Source organism: Saccostrea echinata, unplaced genomic scaffold (assembly GCF_033153115.1).
Source record: "Saccostrea echinata isolate AGI-Se365-2 ecotype Australia unplaced genomic scaffold, CSIRO_AGI_Sech_v1 ptg000024l, whole genome shotgun sequence".
NCBI classification, from domain to species: Eukaryota; Metazoa; Mollusca; class Bivalvia; order Ostreida; family Ostreidae; genus Saccostrea; species Saccostrea echinata.
In genome coordinates this window covers 3,647,957-3,674,453 of record NW_026889773.1, presented here as the reverse complement: position 1 = coordinate 3,674,453, position 26,497 = coordinate 3,647,957, and the positions used below count along the sequence as shown (strand labels likewise).

The 26,497-nt window shown below is 33.1% G+C and overlaps 1 protein-coding gene across 1 annotated transcript in view; it reads left to right on the top strand.

Annotated features, from left to right (window-relative positions):
• LOC133191752 (metabotropic glutamate receptor 3-like) overlaps positions 1–25,339 on the top strand; it is a 46,541-nt gene extending 21,202 nt beyond the window's left edge. The window contains exons 8-9 of the mRNA XM_061327488.1: positions 23,516–24,721; positions 24,880–25,339. Of these exons, the coding sequence (XP_061183472.1) occupies positions 23,516–24,721; positions 24,880–25,046 (1,373 nt within the window). The 3' untranslated portion in view covers positions 25,047–25,339. The remainder of the gene's footprint in view (positions 1–23,515; positions 24,722–24,879) is intronic.
• Positions 25,340–26,497: the final 1,158 nt, after the last annotated feature.

Here is a 26,497-nt window from a genome sequence, read left to right as displayed (position 1 = left end):
CCTTTTAATTCCTTCTCCATTAGTTCTCATTTATTCTGTTTGCAGTATTATATATTTAAATATACGTGAAAACAGAAAAAAATTAGTACATTTACGGAATAAATAGCATATTTTTAATTTAAATTCCTTTCATATTTCTTTTGTTTCTTGTATTATATTCTTAGATATATGTGAAAACAGCAAAAATTAGTACATTTACGGAATAAATAGCATATTTTTAATTTAAATTTCTTTCATATTTCTTTTGTTTCTGGTATTATATCCTTAGATATATGTGAAAACAACATCCTTCAAAAGGAAAAGAAACGTAAACGTTAACGTGTACAACGTCAAACTTAATCCATTCGCGAATTGAATAACATGATTATGCCCAAAATTTGATGCCATAGTGGGTAAAATATGTTTTTGATACGTCTATTTTCTTCGAAAGTGATCTGTAGAATAATCGCCGATAAGCCATTGCTGCCATGCCTATCAGTTTTTGTGTTGGACCGCATTTGCCTGTGGCGACCCCTTACGGTGCAAGATAAGATAACTGACGCCGGTTCACCATTGATAGGTTACTTTGCAGTATGGAATGGTCTTGGATAACACAGCAACGTCTTCCAAAAAGATTATCTTTAATGCTTTATCTTTATAATAATATACGAAAAATGCTTTTAAATAACGCCTTCATGTGTAATTGTGCATGCTTTAGAGTCCAATGACATAGTACTTTATGGAATCTCTTCAGAGATAAGTTAGATACCTTGCAATAATTGAATAAATTTCGTTTTGCAGTAGCATATTAGAACCCTGCATTGTACGCAATATAGCTTTTACATACTAATTTTCCTTTAGTTTGTATATAATTGATGTTAGAGAGGGATGGATGGTTCAGCTTCGCTGAAAAATGTTATGTTTTTCCTAAATATTCTATAAATAGAATGCATAGATATCAACTTGTTTTTTTTCAATTCTCCCTTGAATAAATGTTACTTGAAAGATTTTGCAAAGTTTAAAAAATTGACGGTGTAAGCTTGCAACTGAAATATTGTTTTATTTTATTTTTTTATATTTTTTGGTTGATTGAGTCTTTAATGTGTTGTTGATTTATTGCAGTTGAGAAAATTGATTTGTTTCCTGCTTACAAGTAACCCCTGAATTTAACAGAGTAACTTCGAATTGTGTTTTTAATAGGGATGCTTACTCCTCCATGACATCTGACTCCTCTTCTGTTTTCAGAGGTCCGTGTTAGCTCTGCTCACTTGCTTATCATATTGTTTAAATTCGTTCTTTATCTTCCATTTCATATACTGATTGATATATAAGCAAAGCGTCAAACCCTTCAATTCTTTGCAAAGTGCAGTGAAAAGCTTTTTCCTTCCTTATAACAGAGAGTTCTCTATAACAAAGTGTGGTGTGATTTTTTTTTATCTAAAGGAAAATGTTCCATAAATTCCATTTATTCTTTTACAATGTTCTTTCTAACAAGTCTGTATCATTCTTCTTCAGAAAAATGATATTATATATGCTTTATTTGACATGTGCTAAAAAGATCTATTTCCTTTCTTGAGTGCAGGTTTTTCATTTTATTATGATTTTCATTTTCTACAAACCTGTAATAAAACGTATCAAAATAGATAATTACTGCATTTTTAAAAAATTATTTCAGATCAGTGCCACGGCTACTTCTTCGGTCCTTAATGACAGACAGAAGTATAAATATTTCAAACGAACAGTACCCTCCGACACTTATCAGGCCAAGGGAATTGTTCGACTTCTCAGGTACGACAACTACAATTTAATGCGAAATAAAAGCAGTAAGTGTATGAAGGTAAAAAATCGGATTTTACCATTTATTCCTAGAAAAGGTATTAAAAAAATGAAGTTTATATCAATTTAATCAGTATTCTAAAGGACGTTATCTGGTGGTACTGTAAGTACAATTCAGAAATGAAATTTAGATTTAAATTGAACCGCTCGACAAGAGAAGCTTACTCCTTCATAGCACCTGATCCCACCTCTGATGCTTATAGAGGTCCTGTTTGCTCTGCTCCCAATTTCTATTGTTTCAATGGACTTTTGAGCTTGACTACTTTTCGTTATCTCCATATTTGAATTGAATGATTTCCAGCGGTTGCAATATCAGCTAAACGAAGTCAATTAGATAGTAAATGGTATAAAACTAACAATGAAACCAGACACAAAAAGATTATATAAATGAAAGAAAAAGGTGAAAAAACGAACCGTAATTGATCTAAAAATTCTATAAATCAGTACAAATTAGTAACCAGAAAAAAAAAAAAAAACGGACCCCCGGAAATCTCCAGAGGTTCATGCAGCATCGGGTGCCTATAGGAGGAGTGAGAAACCCCTGTCGACCGGTCACACCCCTCGTGAACCCTATGGATTATCCAGGTAAATAAAGAAATCCGTTGTCAAATTTTATATAAAAGTAATAGTCTAAGAATTTGGATAAAACTCCAACAATTTGTTTAAAATATGTCAGTCAAAGTATGACTCTATCATGGGCTGTAATTGTAAACAAAGTCAATGTAACAATGAGGACAATTTTAATGAGGATCTTAGACTACATATATTGTCAATGAATAACCCATTCATCTTTTAGTATCAAATTCAGTGCCCTGATCTGTAGAATCAGAATGATTAAAGAGTAAATTTTGTAGAAGATCGATAACAAGGTATGAGAATTTCCTCTTATTTTTTTAGCAGAACTTTTAATGTATTGATATGAAGCAGAATTTATTCAAAAACTTCTACATCAGAAGAAGAAAACACTTCCTGTTGCCTTCATCTCGACATTTAGATACATGTATATAGACGACTCATTATCAATTGACAATAATTACTTCCATTCATATGTCGACTCGATATATCCCAGTGAGCTTGAAATAAAAGATACCACAGAGTGTGACACATCTGTGTCATATTTAGGTATTTTACTAGAAAATGACGTTAATGGTAATCTAACAACAAATTTTTATGGTAAACGTGATGACTTTAACTTTTCAGGGTTAGGGTTCAATCGTCAAATTCCCTTACTTCTGTAGCAATATACACTTATCACCTGCATATGGGGTTTATGTCTCTCAGTTGATTCGATACGCAAGAGCATGTTCTACGTATGAACAATTTCTAAAAGGAGGAAAGGTATTGACAAACAAGTTGATGAAACAAGGATATCAACAGTCTCGTTTGAAGTCATCATTTCGCAAGTTTTATGGTCGATACAATGAACTCGTCAGCACATTCAACCTCTCATTGAGTCAAATGCTGACTGGCGTTTTTCTTACTAATCAATAGGCCATTATTTATACGATGAACTGTCTACAGATTTTTCCGTTTTTCCCCGATCATGACAAGGAGCTACGGCGGGTGTGACCGATCGGCAAGGGATGCTCACTCCTCCATGGCACCTGATCCCACCTCTAAAGTTTGAGGTCCGTGTTTGCTCTGCTCCAAATTTGTATCGTTTCATTGGACTTTCGAGATTGAATCTGTTGGTTTTCTTCATAATTCATTGACAAAACAGTTTTCTATATCAAAAAGCAATATCTTTAAATTATCGGGGGAATGTCTGTATAAAGTGTTGAAAAATTATAACAACTTTTGACCTTACTGACTGAAGAAAAAAAGAAAAAAACTTACAATTTTTGAGGATCAACATTTAATTTACACAAATTCTTAAATTTTTGCATCACAGTACGTCTGAATTAGCCTAGGATAAACTAAAAACTGTAGCAAGTTTATAAAAAGCATCGGTACTGCAAAAGCTACATGTATATACATTGGATTAATATTGAAATGATAATACACATTATATACTCGAGCTCTTTCCCCCGGAATGTTTTTCCCCATTAGTCACGTGGTATTTTGATTAAGAAGGCACATGCTGTTGAGTATCAAATCAAGTGAATGCTGGATAGTTCTATTGATCGAAAAATACTTCTTCCAAAGTTTTAGTACGATTTCGATAAAAAAGTTGACACAAGTTAAAAAAATCAATATATAAAATTCTAAATTTCAATTTTGATTTCAAAGTAAAGTGTTACCAAGGTTATTAAAACTATAAAGATGTTATGAAGAATTCTATCTAAACGGAAGCCATCCTACTGTCTAGGTCAAGAATCATTGCTTCAAAGGAAGCCTGTAGTATGCCATGTAGAACATATAAAAAGCAACACATACTACCACAAACAGAAACTATATTAGGTAATATAAGAAATTTCCTATTACAAACAAATGGTTAACGTTATTCACTGTGCATGATAATTCCTGGAGCCCTAATGGTCTACCCGGGGGTATTTCAATTTGATATACTTTATGTTTTAATATCATATGCTTCCTGACCGATTTGTTTCATCTGCATATTGTTTGTTAATTGTATTTTGTTCTTTCTTCAGAGCTAATGGCTGGGAGTATGTGAGTATCCTATATGAAGATTCCAGCTATGGCCGATATGGTTACAATGATATCAAAACCTTTGCACAACAGGGCAATGTATGTATTGGCTATGAAAAGCAAATATCAGAGAAAATGACAGATTTAGAGATGAATGAGGTTGTAAAAGACCTTATATCCAGTAGAAACTCAAAAGGTACAATAATTGTATATCAATGTATCGATTTATCAATATATCAATGTTCTTTTGATGAAATGTAAAGATGATTAGATATAGTATCAACTAAACTATGAACATATAACATAAACATTTTCTCTTTTCTAGGTTCCAAATTGTAGATCCAAGTTTGTGAAGAACAACTTTTCATTTTTAGATGCATTAAAACATTTCTATTATAGGAAAAATAGTGGTAGTTCTGTTTATGCTGTATCAAAATGCATACAGAATTATTCAACGAATCCATGACATGCGCATTGAAGGCTTTATCTGGATCGGAAGTGACGGATTAACAGGGCGTGATCCACCAGTTGGACTAGAAAATATAATGGACGGAGCTATCGGATTTACCCTAGAAACTTCTGAATATCCAGGATATCTCCAATATGTCAATAAGTGAGGAGAAATCTGATACTTTTTACTCGTTACACTTACGCCTACATCTCTCAGTTATGTTAAATATTAATACCCTTTGAAGCATTTATACCAGTATTATATCTAATAATTCTTAACATCTTATTTACAGCCAAAGTATAGAAACAAATTTAAATCCGTGGTATTCAGAATTCCTCCACCAATATTACCCAAACTGCACAGCGGGAAATTGTGGGCAGATTAATAACACTGGTAAATTACAATGATTATGTCAACTTAAAATAAATGTAAAAATCATGAAATGAAGCTTATAGATTTCCCTTCTAGACTAATCTATTAAGCGATGCGTGTCAGTAAAAAGTTCCTCAACAGTTTACAACATTCAATTTTAATGAGGATCTTAAACTGGCAAAGGTAGTTAACTGATAAACAGTTTTAGAATTAAATTTATTTTATGAATTATTATAATGAGTATGAATAATGTTTAGATGCTCACTTGTTTTTATACATCCTTGATAACAGGGTTATAATTTTTTGCGTTTTCATTTGGCTTACTGTCTTCATGTCCAGGCTCTTCCCATGAAGATTGAACTTGAATATAAGAGCTCAATTTCCGATCTGAAAGCTTTTTATTTGAAATTTAAAAAAAAAAAAAAACATTGGCACATAAAAATGAAAGAAAAAGATAAGAACATATTGTTAATATCACATTGAAATGATCAAGTTACTGAAAAACATCATTTTATCTACTTGTATTTCTCAGGTATCCCTTATATCATCAATGTCCGAGATGCTGTTTATGCATTTGGTGATGCCATTCTAAATATTCATTCGGATATCTGCAAGAATTATTCTGGTGTTTGTAAGGAAATTAAAGAAAACTTAACAGGAGATCTATTGTTACAATACCTCGAGGGAGTTAAAAGTAAGAACACGATTTCAAGATGAGAATTTGAAGTAAAAATGTCTGAATACAATGTATATCAACGTGAAAAGAATTCTTTTTAGGGAATGAAAAAGATGACAATAAGGAAAAGTGATCGATCTTAAAATATCTAAAAACAATAGAAATTTGTGAACAGGGCAAAAAACATGTATCCCGAAAAATCCTGAGGTGAGATCAGGTGCCTAGGAGGAGTAAATATCCCCTGTCGACCGGTCACTCCCGCCAAAAGCCCTGTGTATTGATCAGGTAGACGGAACATTCCGTTGTCAAATTTAGTATATAAAATAGGGAAATGATAAATGTCAATTTCAATTACAGATCCATTAAACACTTCATTCCAATTTGTTGATGGCATTGAAGGACCACCTAGATACAGTATTCTACAGTACAAAGGAAAAGGCAATCACTTTGAATGGACTGAAATAGGAAAATGTATAACATTTTTAATTTTATATTTATATTTGCTGAAATTAACCTTCCAAATTGAAATTTAAAATTATATTTTCTTGATTCAGGACTTTAAAATATTATCTGAAAATGACATTTTCTCTATTAAACAAGATGTAGGAGAAGATTTGGAATTCGATGCTGTCAAGTCGCAGGCGGCATGTTCTATGGAATGTCTTCCTGGCTACGTTAAAAGAAAAACAGAAATCTGTTGTTGGGACTGTACACCTTGTCCTCCTGCAACCGTCACTAATTCATCAGATCCTTACAGCTGTACAGATTGTTCACACGGATATACACCCAATTCAGAGAAAAATGAATGCATACAAATTCCAATTTCTTTTTTTACATACGAAAATCCCTTCTCTATTGCTATTCTCGCATTGTGTATGTTGGGTTCTGTTTTATGCATCGTTGTATCCGCTGTGTTTGTGCAGAAAAGAAATACTCCTCTACTTAAAGCCACCGGTTTTGAAACCAGCATGGTATTGCTTTCTAGTATTCTTATGTCGTATATTTCACCTTTTATTTTACTAAGCTTTCCTTCATCCCTATCCTGCGCACTATCTCGATTATTTATCGGCATGAGTTATACTATGGCCTATTCCTCCATCCTTTCTAAGCTAATTGTTTATAAGAGAGCGTTCGATGTGAGATCTGGAATCAAGCAACACGCAGCAAAAGGACACCGCTTACCAAAGCCGTACATGTGTACAATGACGACTGCTTTGTTACTTTCTGTTGCTCTTTCAGCTATGCAACTTCTTGCAATAATATTTTGGTTTATAATTGATACTCCAGAACAAGCGATAAAATATAATCTGACATCAGATCCTCCAGTCGGTCACCGTACGTGTAAAGACTCTAGCAATTTCAAATATTTCCTTCTACTCTTCTGGCCCTTTATGCTAATGATTGCATGCCTTATCCTCGCCATCAAAACAAGAAAACTACCTGAAGGCATGAACGATTCACGTGAAATCATGTACTGCTCTTTCACTTCCTTTATCATCTGGTTAGCGTTTGTACCTCTGTATGCTTTCTCCACAACTATTGCTGCACGAGTCATCTCTCTTTGTGTTTCATTGTTCATTCATGCGACAGCTTTTCTCAGTTGTCTTTTTCTGACAAAAATCTACATCGTGGTCTTTAGACCAGAGAAAAACAACAAAGACCGTGTAATGAGAAGTACAGCTGCCAGTCCTAGCAAGACTCCTAACACATATAGTGGTAATCATCAAAACAATGGGTTACAGTCGACAAGAAAAGAGGAACATTCAAACAAATCGAACGATTACACCGTAGAGTATTCACAATCTAACCTTAAGTGTTGCCATTTTTTAAGTTTACGTTTTTAATCTTTTGTTTTTAATTTTTTGACCTATATTTCACTCTTTGTAAGAATATATTATACTTGCTTCGATTAAGATTTTTGTGTTCGTAATACATGCATGATATTAGAATAATATTAAACTTAACCTAATACTTAATTTTTTTTTACAGATGACTTAGGACCTGATAATATCCTCTCAACAGATAAAGTATATGTATCCACCTTTAACAGTAGAGGATTCCAAGCAGGAGATGGAATTGTTGAGATTATGGAAGTTAACAAAAACTCTATCCACAACCCCGAGGCATAAATCAATTTATGCTTTAAAGGAACACGGATTTGAAGTGTACCATCTTTTCCCCCGCAATTTAGTACTTTCATATTACATGAGTGTTTCAGGTTGATAATTTTTAAAACTTACTTAGAAACTTCTTTCATATGAAAAATTATATATAAAGATCGGGCGTGTTTGATTGCTATACATTCTTACACATCCACAAACTAAAATGCATCCTTGATTTTCAAGGAAAATGGAAAATCTAAGGTGTATTAATAAAAGACATTAAAACTATTGCTAAGAACAATAAAAGAAAAAGTGTAAGAAACCAAAAGCAACACACCAGTGTTAACACTTTGTTGTTAGTGAAGTGAACGTTATAAAAAAAATCAAATAAACCTAGTAAAACTTAAATATTAAAATAACAGAGTGAATGTCAATGTTAACAACTACAACTGTTTGGTGTAAAGTTATTTTGAAAAATCCGTTGTCACTGAATGTTAAGTATTTTCATGTATATTCATTACCTTATTTCAATGAAGTAGAAAAATTCAAATTTTAAACAAAACAGCATTGCAAGTGTGCCAACCTCCTGAAGAAAAGTAGGAAATATTTCAATCCTTATTTCTTCCATCTTTGACGCCATCATTCAATAGATATTAACACGAATCCTAAAAAAAAACAAAAAAAAAAAACATGTTTTATTCTTTCAGTAAAAAAGATGATTTAATTGATGTAAAAGATATTGTTCCCTACCACACCAATGCATGAAGAAAGGTTTATTTTAAATGATATAAATCATTCTTAGATGCTTTATATTATTTTCAAATTATAATCCGTTTCAATTCCTGGGAGACTCTTTTCACATTTTTACGTGAATGCAGACCAAACAAAATGATCAAAAGCCTTTAAAAAGAATCTGAATTCGCCTGTACGTACATTTAAAATGATTACAATTGTTATTTTGTTTCGAACATATTTTTATTGAATGAATCAGAAGGATTGAAAAAAAGGTTCTTACACTTATTGGTATACAGTCTTTGGTATTCCCTTTTTCAGCTCTCCATTGCCTTTTCTTTATCAAAGTATTTCAGATTTCCAACGTTTGGGCATGAGCATCACTGTATAGACGTAATTTGTCGAAATGCGCATCTGGTGCATCAAAATTTGTAGCGTAAAAGATTTATTTTAGGACCCCTGTGTCGAGGCCTCTGCTGGTTGACTGTCAGTACCCGAGGTTCTCTACAGCTCAGTAGCTAAGTACTTCGGTACTAGCTTGAAAATACGGACAAATATAAAATTGCTGTGGTAAAATTTAGAAATTTATTTCAAAATCAAGGATTATCTCCCCATGCCAAGCTCTGATACTTCGACGTATTTGGCTCCAGTCTTTGGCACCCACTTTTTTCAGCTCTTCAAAGTCATCAAACTATCAAACTATTTCGGATTTCATACGTTTCGGCGTGAGCATCACTGAAGAGACATAATTTGTCAAAACAAGCAGCTGGTGCATCAAAATTGGTACCGTGTAAGATTTATTTTATTTTCCTCTCTTTACATAAAAAAATATGTCAAGTAAAAAATAAATCAAAGAAATATAACTTAAACAAGTGGGATAAATAAAAATTATTTACAGTAGCAATAGCAATTATAAATCGACAGGTTTCATAAATAAATTTACAGACAGCAGCAAAAATATTCCAATTTATATTATTTATAAGAAATGGCCCTTAAACTGTATGCTGGCCGTATCTTCATTGATAATTTCAAAGATTATTAAAATGCTGCAGAGAACATTGAAATAACAAGAAAAACTTTTCGAAATGATGCCCTTTAAACTTTCATGTCGGCTATTTTGAAAATGACCGAAACTTGATTGACCAACAGTATTTCCAAAAGGTTTTAAACAATCGACAATTGACTAGACAAGTAAATTTATGAGTTCATTTTGTACCGAAAAGGCAGCTGACTATGATGAAATATGGAGATAACGAACAGTTTTCAAGCTCAAAAACCAATTAGACAATACAAATCAGAAGGAGAGCAAACACGGATCTCGAAAAACATCAGAGGTGAGATCAGGTGCCATCGAGGTGTGAACATCTCCTGCCGACCGGTCACACCCGCCATGTGCTCCTAATCATGATCGAGGAAGCGAATAAATCCGTCGACAATCAGTGTGTAAATCATTGCCTCACAATTAGTATGAAACACGTCAGTCAGCAATTAACTTAGTGATATGTTGTATTTGCTTACAAGGTCATTGTATCGACCATAAAAGTTGCGAAATGATGATTTTAAACGAGACTAATGATATCCTTATTGATATTGTTTCATCAACTTGCCTCGTTTGAGAAATTGTTCATGCTCTTGCGTATCGAATCAACTGAGAGATATACACCCCATAGGCAAGTAATAAGGGTATACTGCTGCATAAGTAAGTGAAGTTGACAATTGAAAAGATAAAGTCATCACTTTTGTCATCAAGCTTTGTTGTTAGATTACCATTAACGTCTTTTTCTAGTAAAATATCCAAATATGAAACAGATGTGTCAAACTCTGTAGTATATTTTATTTCAAGCTCACTGGGATATATAGATATTCAATGTTTTCGTAGATGAATATGGAATCGATTTTATTTCATAAGTTGGACAGGATTTTTTGATATTTTCACGAGTGCGAAGCACGATTGAAAATATTAAAAAATCCTGTCTCACGAGTGAAATAAATTCCGTATTCATTTACAAAACATTGAATTTTCTGTTTATTACATTTTCTTAGATATTACCTTTGCCTCTGTCTTTTTGTAACACAGTGTCATATGCTGTGACGTCATAGTTGAGCGGTTGAAACATCATAGCTAAGCGATTGCGAGATTGAAAAAACGTTTAAACAAGAATTTTAAACGATATATTTGGAAAAAACTTTGGTAGTATATCTATTAGTCTCTGTCGGGATGGCTCAATAGCTCTATCTTATAAAAGGCCAAGGATTTTTTTAAAAAACACTCTTTGTGAAGGGAAGGAAAATAGTAAGTTTTGTCGCACTTCTGATATTCTCACACTGTGAGAATACCATTTTTGATATTCTTTTACACTGTGTAAGAATATCACCTTTATTCAGCAAATAAATTACAATATTTCACTGTTGAAAACGTAATCAATCCTGACGACATATGAATAGAAATAAGTATTCCTAATTGATAATACGTCGTCGATATATCTAATTGTAGAGTTGAAAGCCACAGCAAGTGTTTTCTTGTCGCCGCATGGCGCAGTGGTTAGATCGTTTGCTCTAGAGTCGCGATGTAAGAAGTAGATCCTTAGCAGCCCTCCACCGGCAAGTTGTGACGTTTCCATATGAGTGAAAACAACAACAACAAAAAAGAGATTTCTTTTTCTCATTTATAAGATTTTGAATAAATTTTGATTCATATGAATACAAAAAATAGGTCTGCTAACTATGGGGCGCATTCGGTGTACATGGGAATTCCAACAGATGTTTGAGGACTGGTCTCCAAAAACTGCATAAATGCTGTCAATCAGAAACTCAAGCATCTTTTTTAATATCAACTTCAGAGTACTTCTGTGTACAATCAGAATGGTTTTAACAAAATAATTTTGCAAATGACCAATAATAAAGTAAGTAAATTTACGAGTTCCATTTCTATTGAAAAAGCTGCTGTCAATGATGCCAAAAAGCCTTGACTTTAATTTGGAGGACAAGTTTCTTCCTTTGATTATTTTTTCAATTGAGTATGAGTTTTTTAAATGTATGAATAAAGCTACGACAATATTCAGTGCATTGTTTTGGTTTTATTTTTAAGAATACGCATAACTAAACAAAGAAATCTTTTTTAAACATCATTTGTTTCTAGAAAAAAAGAACACTAGATTGTCCGCTTCCCTTTCAAGGTATATAAAAGAGCATTCAAAATATCTCCGAATTTTTTTTTTGAATACTGTAGTTTGCAATAAAAAGCCCCTCCCCACTTTTCCCTCTCTTTTTAATAAGTCGCGCGACATTCATGAATCCGCCCTTACGGCATGATGTTCACCATTATTCATTAAATGTAGTTCAGAATTTGTTTCATGGGATGATTTGTAATCTTATGTTGTAAAATTTCAATTTATTGGATCGCAGTAAATAGAAGTAAATATATGTAGTGATAGTGGATGGCAGGAAATACAAAATTTACAAGTTTACTTCTCCCCGGTAAACTCAAAATTTACTACATGACAGCAATAAGGAATGTCCCGCTCCCCCAGTCACACACACGCATGTCCCTTTTTCAGGCTGACCGGCTATCACGGTTACATAAATAAATGGCACCAACCTGTGCATTTTAAATGACTTGTGTTTTTTATTTTTCTCTCACATTTATTTCCAGAACTATAACATTAAAGATTATATATAGGGCAGCTACCAGGGATGGGGCCCTGACTAAGTTCCCTTTATAACAAAATATAATTTTAGCCCCTACAGCACCTCTATATCTAAATATCTATATCTAAATACAATGTCTTGTGTTCATTTTTTTTAATTAAAATATTTGCGTTTTTATTTCATGATTCAAACATCGATATTTGTTCCTTTTTTACATAAATATGTTGTAAAATTCCAATGCGGAATAGATTTTGCGCTTGGGATTATAAAACACCGTTGGAAATCTCTTAATTTTGTATACCTCTATCTAGAAACATAACTGCATATGCAGACCATTCCGCGAGCAAATTTTTACCATTGTTTTTGTCTGTCTTTAATTAAAATATTATGAAATACAGTTGAACTTCGTTATCTGGAACACTGATATCTCGAATACCATGGATATGTCGAAGTGATTTGCATGTCCAAACCACTATTTCTTTAGGTATTTTACACTCGATATCTCGAATAATCAGATATCTCGAAGTTTATTCTCGGTTCCTTCGAGTTCGAGATAGCGAGGTTTGACTGTATATATATATATATATATATATATATATATATATATATATATATATATATATATATATATATATATATATATATATATATATATATATATATATATATATTTGCTCGAGGGATGGGCACTACGTCAGTCTTAGGAAATCCATGTAAAAATAGTTGAAAAAATAGAAATTTCTGGAAAAAATAAATCTTAAAATGCTTTATATACTTCATATTAAGGAGTGTGGAAATTTTGCTATGCATATATTAAAACTACCAATCCTCTAGTATATGCCCATATTTGTTATATTTTGGCAAACCTGTTTATTTAAGGAATGAATTTAATAGCTACCCATTTTATACGGTATAAACTGGGTTGGGGCAGTTTACGCTTTATAAACCCCGAAAGTAACAGAAACAATTTAAGGAATGAAAGTAAACTGAGCAATAGAAGAAAACTTTAAAGGAACTAGAGTAAAACAGGCTACCACCGCAAAACTACAACCACCGGTTAATAAAAAAAAAGAAGAAAAATAGTATGTCTGACAGGGAGACCAACTAAAGAGAGTAATGCTGATGTAGACGATTGGTTGTCAATCATGATGACAGATGTGAGGGAACATCTCAGTTGTGATGTATCCGGATCAACGCGAGGCACGTCCGGTCAGTCTGGTCTACCGTGGTGATGTGGTGATGTGTGTGATTTACATAAACCACCGAATTAATTATCACGAATTAATTATAGGTGAATTATAGGTGAATCGTACAACGTTGTATTCTCTCAAACATATCGCTACTACGTTATATAAATACTAGATGAAACAAATAATAATAAAGGAAAATGTACATGTACAACAGAAATAGAATAATAATGTTGGGTCCCATTAAATTTAAAATATTATTTTAAAAAAAAAATATTGAATAATATTATTAAAGGGACCTGGACACACTTAACATTTTAATTTTTTTAAGTTTATTCAAAACATAACCTCAGTTTAATGAATTGTACTTCCATGAATATTCCTAGAATACAATGACAACTAGATTTTTCTATACATCACGACATACATCTCTGCATAAATGTTTTCGTTTGATCGGGTGTGTTCAATTTGTTTACTCTGCACGCATCACTGAACGCAGATAATAATAATATATTATACTAAAAAGTTTAGAAAATATTAAATCTGTGCCCAAGCCCCTTTAATAAGAAGCAGTGTTAAGAAAATAAAATAATAATAGTAATAAAAGTAAACAAAATGAAGATAAAACAAACAATATGAATTAATTGGGTAGAAATCACTGTGTGGAGAGAATACATTAATTGCTCGGCATCATCAACATTTCGGCTGATATCCAATCTATTTCATTTAGTATATGCACTGTGGCTACATTCTACTGCAAAGATAGCAGAAATTCAACATGAATAACATGCCAAAAAAGCCTAAGCTAGTATTGATATCGGCAAGCCAAGCATTCATGAAAATTAGATTAATGCTCTAACAGATAAGTGGTAGAGACATAAAAGTTTTTATATGAACAAGATATAGACGTTATAAGGTCTGACGATTCATAATGGTTTATGCATACATGCATATCAAATATTGACGTTCCTTCATTTGTTTTGTTTCTTATCAGATACTGTAGAGTATTGATGTTAAGTATATACTTCCTTACAACAATGTGTTTTACTACGTATATTTGTAAGCTATTATGAATATATTATATTCGGTTTCATAGTTACAGGCGTATCAATGTATATCAATATCATGCTTACATACGATTATACATCTCGCTATGAATGAGGAAACATTTGATGCATACTTAAGATGTAATATAAAGAAAGCTTTTCATCTGCATGTCAATATTTTCCTTATACGTTCAACAATATCTAGATATATATTTTTTTTAAAGCACGACATTCAAATTCAATTGTAACAATTGCTTTAATACGAAGAGGAGGAACTGTGTCAGAATAAAACCTGACAGAAATTGTAATGAATGGATATGACAATGGTTGTAAGACAACTTGCCTTCTATTTGCTACTAGTCGGGTCGATATTTTGTAACAATACTGAACGACTATACATTCCCGGAGATCTTATGTTGGGGGGACTCTTCCCAGTTCATTTTTCGGAGGGTGAAGGATGCGATTCCAAAATCGACCCCGATATAGGAATTCATCTCTTGGACGCCGCAACTTTTGCTCTTTCCGAAGTCAACGTTTACTTGAAACATAAAGGAATAAAACTGGGTTTCTTAGCGTATGATACTTGCTACAATATTAATCCAGCCTTGGAACACTCCTTAGAATTTGCACAGAAAAGTTTCTACAAGAAACATGAGGAAACTGGACAAAATAACTGTTCTACTTCAATAGACACAGGGGTGATCGGAGTAATTGGTCCAGTGACTAGTAGACAGACACAATATGTGGCCAGTCTGCTGGCTCTTTTCAAAATGCCACAGGTAAACATACTGTTGTTTTAATTCAATGTGTTTGTGAGCGTTGAGTTAAGTATAATTTCTCTTCATAATTAGCCAAAATTTTCAAAACGATTTTTGGAGAGTTTTTGAAGGAGCAGTTCATTCCTCATGGAACATGACAAGGTGTTCAATGACATTATATCTTGAAGAACCTATTTAGAAGCAATATTTAGAATGAAATATATGGAGATAACGAACAGTATTCAAGCTCAAAAGTCCATTAATCAATACAAAATAGGAGCAGAGCAAACACGGACCTCCAAACATCAGAGGTGGGATCAGGTGCCATGGAGGAATGAGCATCCCCTGCCGACCGGTCACACCCGCCGTGTGCTCCTTGTCATGATCGGGAAATAACGGGAAAATCCGTCGACAATTCAGTGTGTAAATAATGGCCTAACAATTAGTGTGAAAAACGTCAGTCAGCATTTGACTCAATGATAAATTGCATTTGCTGACAAGGTCATTGTATCGACCATAGAACTTACGAAATGATGACTTTAAACGAGACAGCTGATATTCTTGTTTCATCAACTTATTTGTCAATAATTTACCTCGTTTTAGAAATTGTACATTACGTAGAGCATGCTCTTGTGTGTCGAATCAACTGAGAGATATATACCCCGTATGCAGGTGATGAAGGTATATTGCTGCATAAGTAAGGGAAGTTGACGATTGAAAAGTTAAAGTCATCACGTTTATCATAAAGCTTGGTTGTTAGATTACCATTAACGTCTTTTTCAAGTAAAATTTCCAAATATGAAACAGATGTGTCAGACCCTGTCAGACTCTCAGACTCTAGAAGCAATATTTTATAATATGTAATGAAGGAACTGCTTCGCTGAAGTAGATTAGAAACATCCATTTCATTAAGCAAAGGGTTTCTTATCTGGAAACATTAAATGAGAGTAGAGCAAAGGAATATATCATTTTTGTTTTTAAACGACTCTCAAGCCTCGTTATCTCGAACTCGATTTGACCAAGAAAAAACCTCGAGATATCCTAGGATTCGAGATATCAGGGGTAAATTACTTAAAGAATAACTGGTTGGGACCACCAAATCACCTCGACATATCCATGACATTCGAGATATCACTGTTTGAGATACACTGTTCCTGTCCATCACATTATGCCGAAATAAACTTGTCTGGCTTGCAATTGTCTCTAAAGTAATCTTTATCAATATAGATATTTTTACCGGTCAAAAAGATTAAAATTTAGAAAAAAAAACTTTTTTATAAGGAATAACCTGCAGAAACCTGAATAATTCATGGAATGGAGTTTATTCGTAGAAAAAAGTTTTTGCGCCAAGTTACAGGAAATTTTCTTACCTGGAAATCAATATTGATATGCGAATATAGCTTTCAATACATAATTCCTTACATATTATTCAACAAAAGGAGACCTGCGTTTAAAAGCATGCAAAAAAAAATGCATAAAGGGAGAACTTGTCAATATTTTCCATCGATAAATTTAAAATTCAATAAATTTGAAAATGAATGCATGGATCCCATCTCTGTTTTCAGAGGTCCGTGCTGATTATGCATGCTGAACTCCTGCATCTTTTAAAGATCTAACAGAGAGTTTTTGTGCTTTTTTAAAATTTTCTTAATAACAAATCACAAGTTAGGAACATTTGCTGTCAGTTATCTCCATATTTCATATTCCACGTACGTTAACGTGGTGTTTATGAGAGAAAAAATGTCTCTGTTGTCAAAAAGCCTTCTTAAATTGCTCTGAGGAATCGTAGGATAAAACGTTGAAAGTCACATGTTTTGATGCTATAGGTATTTAAAAGACTTCAAAACATTAAATGCATATAAATAATTTTAATTTCTTTTTTTATATTATAATTTTTTAACAAAGAACTATTAAAAAGTTTAGCCAAAATAAGAATATTTCAAGATTTTAATTGTTACAGATAAGTGCCACGTCTACTTCTTCAATCCTAAATGACAGACAGAAGTATAAGTATTTCAAGAGAACAGTACCATCCGACACATACCAGGCAAAAGGAATCGTTCAGCTTCTCAGGTACGACAATTAGCATTTAGTGAGGAATAAATCGGACAGTACTTTTTCGGTATTGAACGTTTATTCATATTTTTATCTGTTCTAATAAAAGTTAAATAGCATTAGATATTTTTGTTGTTATCCGGCAATATTGCTTTGTGTAAAGTACGGACAAGAAAATCTTCAACTTCAAAAAAACCTTCAGACTGTACAAATTTTAAACCCATCAGAAAATTAATTGATTTCTTTTGACGCAAGTCATTATGAAGATACATACTGTGCAATATTTATTCGTGGAAGTTTATGTTCATAGCTCATCATAATTTAATTACAAGTAACTTGTTTGGGGGACAGAATTTCAAGGTTAAGTGATACATGTTTAGCTCACCTGAGCCTAAGGCTCAAGTGAGATTTTCTGATCAAAGAGTGTCCGCCATCCGTCTGTTGCCTGTATTCTGTAAACTTTTCACAGTTTCTACTTCTTCTGAAAAACTACTGGGCCAATTTCAAACAAACTATAAAGCATCATTGGGTGAAGAGGATTAAAGCTTTTTCACAGGAAGTGCTGTGCATTCTATCAAGGGGAGATAATTAAGAATTTGTGAAAATTTTGTGACATCTTTTAAAAATCCTCTTTTCAAGAACCACTGAGCAAGAAAAGACAAAACTTGATCCCTGGGGTAGGACAGGGCCACAACAGGGGTTAAGGTTTAAGATAGGAGTATATAGAAAATATCTTTAAAAAAAATTCTTCTCAAGAACAGCTTAGTTTCTATTAGTCATATTCATACCGGAGTATCATCATGTAGTGTAAATTCAAGTTTGTTCAAATATGACCCCCGGGGGTAGGGCGGGGCCGAAACAGTGGATCAAAGTTAAACATAGGAATATATAGGTGCAATGGTTAAGGGGCATTTGTATGAATGATTGATTTTATGTTATTTTTATGTCCCATTCGAGAATTTTTCACTCATATAGAGACGTCACCATATATCGGTGAAGGGCTTCAAATTTTGACCTTTACTCGGCACTCAGGGCCATTGATCAGTGAGGGATCTATATCGTGCAAACGCCTGCCGTGACACGGGGCCTTGGTTTTTAAGGTCTCATCCGAAGGACCAACAACTTTCACTTCAAAGTGCCGAGTGCTTGGGGCAAGCGCTCTACCGACTGAGTTACCGTGACGGTTACCACTGTCTGAAGTCTTCAATGCGTTTTACTCAAATGCCCCTTACCATTCACGGTAGCTCAGTCGGTAGAGCGCTTGCTCCGTGACCGGGAGATCGTGAGTTCGAATCTCGGCTGCGACTGACCTAAGTTGATAAAAAAAAAAAATGGGTAGCAACTGTTCCTTCGCCATGCGCTCGGCACTTTGAAGTGAAATTTGCGGGTCCTTCGGATGAGACCTTAAAACCAAGGCCCGTGTCACGGCAGGCGTTGGCACGATATAGATCCCTCACTGCTCTATAGCCTTGAGTGCCGAGTAAAGGTCTAAATATGATGCCCTTCACCGGTATATGGGACGCCTCTAAATGAGTGAAAAAATCTGAATTTGGACGTAAAACAACATACAATCAATCAATCAAACAGTGGAATGAGCTCAAAGCGTTTGGAATGGACTAGACAAACCAAAGGGTATGTATAAGGCGAGGTTTTGGAGAAGTCAGACATTCATGAGCTAGATGAAGAAGTCGGAGTTGAATCAGCAATAAAGAGGTTTATTCCATCACTAGTAACAACAGATTTAAAGAAATTGAATACGTGACAGATGTATAAGGGTTGAATACTCAGTATAATTAGACACAATTCCCATTTATTACAATTAGCATGATAGGATGGGATGTGTCCTAATTTATGACCATGAATTTTGGTACGATTTATCTCCCTCTGCTTTTTATTAATAAAAAAAGAATCAATTTTGAAAAACTTATCTGGTAAAAAAAATCGTTTTCAATTGCCATTCTATTTCTAATATTTTAATGCATCTTATTATTTGATTTAAAAAAAATTGCTTGTCGCCATTCACTTCAATGCAGTCTTTGTTTATTAATTTCTAGTTAGTAAATTTACTCTAAAATGCTTCAACTTAATATTAGAGTATTATGAACGTGATGGACGTTTGAGGATAGAGAATTTGGTCCTATTAGGGATGGAAAACCTTAGGGGTCAGAGTAAAACAAAAGAATTAACACCAGTGGCAAGTATCCTAAGGAATTGATGTTAACTTCTGAGTGTAGTAAATCTGAAGAAGATTGAGACACCAGGTTCTCATCTATCAATGGGAATCTTAGTTAGAAACACTGTGCAAGTAGTACCTTACCCAGTCCCCGTCTCTAGATAAGAGAAAATTTAAGTACTGTGTGATATACCCTCAGGCAGAGGTGTCTTGATAATTATTCCAATCATTTACTCAGACAGAGTAAAAGAAAAATCTATATATATCCCTTATAAGAACCTGATCATTCACTTTACAGATTGGAAATATCTTTAAAATCTTCCTCTCAAGAACAACTAAGCTATTATTAGTCATACAATTAATTCAGAATCAACCTTAGGTATTGTAAAAGTTTTTTTTAATTATGTCCCCAGGGATTGGGGGGGGGGGGGCACAACAGAGGCCCAAAGTTTTGCATAAGAATATATAGGAATCATCTATAAAAATCGTCTGCTGAAGAGGAGCAAAGCCACGATTAGTCATTATTATAGAAGCATCCTCATGTAATGTAAATTCAAATTGGTTCAAATTTAGGGTGGATAGGGTAGGGCTACAATGAGAGATCAGAGTTTTACATAGGAAAACATAGGGAAAAAACCTTGTAAATTCCTCTGTTTAAGAACAGTAAATCAATGATCAGTAATATTGATATGGAAGCATCCTTAGCTAGTGTAAATTAAAGTTTTACCCCCCCCCCCATTTTTAATACAGAACTGATTTCTGCTTCTTCCTAGCCAATATGCCCATTGGCCTCTTGTTCCAGTTATTGTTCATAGAGTAGCGTAACACATGATTGCTATTCTTTATTGTACCTATACAAATATTTCATCAACTTTGTTTTTTAAATCTTAGCACATCTGGTGATAAATATTTTCTATGCGTTTATGATAGAAATAGCTCTACATTATAGAGGAAATAAATAATGTTTGTATGACAATCTATCTTTTACAGTCATTATAATTATTTCTTTACCGATCTCTTCTGCGAAATGTTATTAGACTAAGCGCTCCAAAAACTGTAATGTTGAATAGCTTGGACGTTTATTACATGCAAGCATACAAATGTATGTATACCTGAAGATGTATATATAAAAATATAGAAAGCGCTAGCGTAATGAAATTTGAACTCTGTATATTTTCTGTTATGATATTATATATATTTTATAAATTAATCTAGGAATTTTTGGTAGTCCCGATCGTCTAGTGTTCAGCAATTAATTTGATTTTTTTTGGTGTTTTAATCTCATTAGAGCTTTGGCCGTTTGTCCTTAATTTGTTGCTTTTTCAGAGCAAATGGCTGGGAGTATGTGAGTATTCTTTACGAAGATTCTAGCTATGGCAGTTATGGCTATAAAGACATCAAAGAATTTGCACGACAAAACAAAATATGCATTGGTTATGAGAAACAAACTTCAGATGAAATGAAAGATAAAGAGGTCACTGAGATTGCAACTGATCTTCAATCTAAAAGAAACTCAAATGGTATAATGATTACATAAATATTTTCTTTTTAAATCAAAGATCTAATTAAAATAAAATTAAATCCAAAAGAAACGTTATAAACAAGACTAGTTTCTTCGATTATTACTTACACCTCGGGATTATACATAAGAAATAAAACCACATAACTGTTTCGGTGATGTTCGAGTATTCAAAAATCACTTTTGTAGTTTTTGCATTGTAGGCACCAGCTTTGAAAGGGATTTTTTAGTATTATTTCAATACAAAATTGTATTTTAGGAAAAATAGTGGTTATTATGTTTATGCTGTATCAGAATGCATACAGAATTATCCGCCGAATTCATGACATGCGCATTGAAGGCTTTATCTGGATCGGAAGTGACGGATTAACAGGGCGAGATCCTCCAGATGGATTAGAAAATATCATAGACGGAGCAATCGGATTAACCCTCGAAACTTCTGAATATCCAGGATATCTCCAATACGTCAATAAGTGAGTAAAATACTTGGTAATATACAGACTGACTATCATAAAAAGCAACTTCAATTAGTTTTAAAAAAAATTGATTGATTGATTAGGGTTTAACGCCGAGTCGGCAGTTTTAAAAAGATGCTTTGGGTAATGCGACATATCAAAGCATTAGTTACCATAAATAGTTGATTATTTTGGGGATAAGGGTTACTTTGGAGATAAAAGTGTGTCTAAAGACGTCAGATCCCGTGCTTGGAGTTGCTGGTGCGGCAGTTGAGTGAAAATAAGGAGGCAAAGAACATTTTTACGCAGACAACACCGGGCTGTTGATTACTGTTCTGATTCTCATAGTATGTCCCAAAAAGTTTCTCTAGTTAGTGATTCAGGTGTTGAATCGGTCGAATGTGGTATTTTTGTCGTATTATAGTGAACCTTAAAATACCTCACTTACGATGATCAGATAAGCTATCCGAGGCTTAAAAATCGTTGCATAAGGCACACAATAATGCTTCGGTTCCAATCTAAGGTATCTGCAACAACTCGCAAGGGTTGAACTGATCTTAACATGCCGAGATCTTAGTTGCGATGGTCAGTGGAGAGGGAGGTTTAAATTTAAGTCCTGTTAAACATTCAACAGCATATGGCAATGATGTTTTTTTTATTTTCCTTTGAAATGTTTACCTGATTCTTCCTATAAGTCTGTCGAAGTTTTAATTTAGAAAATTTGAATCCATGATCATATTGTCGATATAATATTTAAATGTTCTATATGATTTTGTAATTACAGCCAGAATATAGAAACAACTCAGAATCCGTGGTATTTAGAGTTCCTTCATCAATATTATCCAAACTGCACAGCTGGAAACTGTGGGCGGATAACTAACAATGGTAAATAGTGCTGTTTGGGGAAGATACACCAAATCAGAAAAATAATAGATTCCCCTTTCTAAATTAAAAGTATAAAATCATCAAAATCAGTGAAATTTCTTTTGCAATTCATACCATTAAGTTTTGTAGAGTTTATAAAGATATGTTTAGTGTAAAGTTTGCCTACTGTATATGAAATAAGAAGGATATTTTTTGTATTGTATCTTAATTTTGAGTTTAAATAGCGTTAACATATAAAAATGCTCCACTTACATTAAACCAATTGATCTGATTCTTAGAATTTCGTGCGTTTTAATAGCAGCAAATGCTGCCATGTCGGCACCCTGTCAAAAGTACATGAACATTAAATATAAATTTACATCCACATGCCTTACACTAGAAGATTTTTTTTTCAAAGATTTTGTATGTAGACAGAGGATATTGATAAAAGAAATTGCCAACATCACATTATGATGTCAATGTAATCGAAGAATATTGCTCTTTTATATAGACTGTCTCACATTTCCTTTTATCTTTATCAGATATCCCGTACATTACCAACGTCCGAGATGCTGTTTACGCATTTGGCGATGCTATTTTGAATATACATTCAGAAATATGTCAGAATGATACTGGTGTATGTGACAAAATCAAAGAAAAGTTAACAGGAGATTTATTGTTAGAATATCTCGAAAGAATCAAAAGTAAGGGAAAAAATTGAAGATGAAAATTTGAAGTTAAACAGGCTAATTAAAAAAAACTTGACATAAAGGGAGATGGTTTCTAAGAAAAAATAATGCATTTCTATTTCAATAACAGGTCCTTTTAATACTTCATTCCATTTCGTTGATGACGTTGAGGGACCGGCTAGATATAGTATCCTACAGTATTCAAGAAAAGGAGACAACTTTAAATGGACTGAAATAGGAAAATGTATTACATCAACGATTTCATATTACATGTTTTAATTTCAAATCATCTTTTAAAACGAAATTTGGAAACTAGATTTTATGATTTCTGATATTCTTAATTCATATTGACCATAAAAGAAATTATATTCTTTTTTTAATTAGTTGTAGAAGATAAATTGTTGCTAAACATTACTGAGACACAGGCGTCGTGTTCTGTGGAATGCCTACCTGGCTACATTAAAAGAATAACAGAAATCTGTTGTTGGGACTGTACTCCTTGTCCTTCTGGAACCATCACTAATTCATCAGACCCGTACAGCTGTACAGACTGTTCACACGGCTATACACCAAATGCAGAAAGAAATGAATGCATACAAATTCCAATTTCTTATTTTTCATATGAAAATCCATTCTCTATTGCTATTCTCGTATTGAGTGTTTTGGGTTTTGTTTTATGCATTGTTGTTTCCGTTGTATTCGTGAGAAAAAGGAATACACCTTTACTAAAAGCCACTGGTTTTGAAACCAGCATGGTCATGCTTTCTAGTATTCTTATGTCATATATATCACCATTTATTTTACTAAGCTATCCTTCATCTTTCTCTTGCGCAATATCTCGATTATTTATCGGTATGAGTTATACTCTGGCCTATTCTTCCGTCCTTTCTAAGCTAATTGTTTATAAGAGAGCGTTTGATGTGAGATCTGGAATCAAGCTACAAGCAGCGAAGGGACAGCACTTACCAAGACCGTACATGTGTACAATGATGACTGCTTTGCTACTTTCTCTTGCATTATCAGTTGTTCAGCTTCTTGCAATCATTTTCTGGCTAATAATAGATACTCCAGAACATAAGATAACGTATGATCTTACATCAAGTCCTCCATTAGGACACCGTACGTGTAAAGACTCTAACAATTTCAATTATTTCCTTCTTCTTTTCTGGCCTTTTATGCTGATGATTGCATGCCTTATCCTCGCCATCAAAACAAGAAAACTCCCTGAAGGCATGAACGATTCACGTGAAATCATGTACTGCTCTTTCACTTCCTTTATCATCTGGTTAGCGTTTGTACCTCTGTATGCTTTCTCCACAACTATTGCTGCACGAGTCATCTCTCTTTGTGTTTCATTGTTCATTCATGCGACAGTTTTTCTCAGTTGTCTTTTTTTGACAAAGATTTACATTGTGGTCTTTAGACCAGAGAAAAACAACAAAGACCGTGTAATGAGAAGTACAGCTGCCAGTCCTAGCAAGACCAATAACACAATTAGTGCTAATCATCATAGCAATGGTTTACAGACGAAAAGAACAGAACAGGATTCACATTCTTACAATTACACTGTAGAAGAAGTATCACGTAATGGTAAGTGTTGTTGCTGTTTGATATTTAAATATCTAAATTTGAATAACCTTTTACAATATTGGTTAGTTTCTAAGTATCATGATTTTCATATGCTTTTATTATAAATGCATAAAATCAGAGTTATAAGTCATTGTTACTTTCATTTTTTTTAATTACAGATGAGTTAGAAAATGGATATGACGTCATTCTGTCAACAAACAAAATGCGTTCATCAAATTTAAAAAACGAGATATTTGATGAAGTAAATAGGATCGATTATGTTTTTAAGATTAACGAAAACCCACTTTACAACACTGATGCACAGAGTTCTGTATTCTTGAAGTAATGTCACAATATCTCAATTCCAACTATCTTCACCAACTAATTTCATCCATCTTTGATTACATAATGAGTTGGAAGGTGATTCCACCCTGTTATTAGAAATGTACATGGACCGGAAAGCGAATGATTTGGGACTTTAAATAAAATGCAGGATTTAATTGTGATAAGAGTAATATCTTGTGATCACTCTGATGTATAGAACAATGCATATTGAACCTGCTGTACATTTTCAGATAAAAAAAATATTTTATATTGTTATTGCATAGGTTTAATTTCATGTTGAAATTCAATAAGAAAACTGGAATAGATTTGACATTTTTTAGGTGAAGGGATAATTATAAGCTTATGAAAAAAAATCTTAGTTACTATAAGTACTATTGAATTGTTGGAAATTCCTCAATTACCGTAACGTTTCATCTTCAGTTTTTAGTAAACCCTTTATATTTCAATAAAGAATTAGAAGTGTGATGAAATATCGTTTTACAATTGTACAGATAGAGGGATATTTGTAAAGCAGATAAGTAAAACTGTTTTACATTTTAAACTTTAGTCTCCCGACATATTTGTGATGTTGTATTAGAATGATCTTGTATAGGCTACTTACTGTGATATCATGGTTATAAAACGAGGACTTCACGATGTGTGATACTTAAATCATCTTACTGGCGTTTTAATTTTAAAATAACTCAGAGAAGAGTTACTGTTAAATCACTAATGTGCATGGTGGTTCCTTTTTGTTGCTTTCGTGGTATGAAGATACTCAAAAATACAAGTCCTCAACAAAATGTTAATTTCAAACGTATATTAACTCAACACTCTGTCAAACATGAATTCAGATTTTAAAAAAAAATTCTCATATCACCAAAAATTGTACCTCACAGAAATATATGACTCTACATTATTTTTGCTCTGATGTAATTAAAGATTCAACTATCTACGCGTCAATCTTACATGTACTTTAGTCTAGATTGAGTACCCTTTTTAGCTCCATCTACTGATTTTTTCAATAAATGTTTTCTATAACTTTTAAATAAAATCCGATTTTTTGAATTGGATTCATCATTTCTCTTAAATCCATCTCAGTGTTTCCTTCAGAAACCTATTAATAATTCACATGACTGTCTGTAGTATTTTTCGTATCACGTGTATTGTATTGTATTACTTAATAATATACTGTTGTGTTTTAAATATCCGTTTACAAAATGTATCTTCCGTGAACGTGTTATTTGTAAGATATAATTTCATCAGTTTCCGAGTAACAAAACTATTTGATTAAGGTTTTCTATGGTAAATTTCTGTACAATATTTCATAGTTACGTATCAATTTTATTCTACAAAAATATAAGTAAATTTTGCTATATTCTAGATAAAAAGGCTTCCAGTTTTCATGTCATTATTTACGTTCCTTTTGTCTACAGGATATAAGTCCTCAAACAAAATTAATGACAATTTACA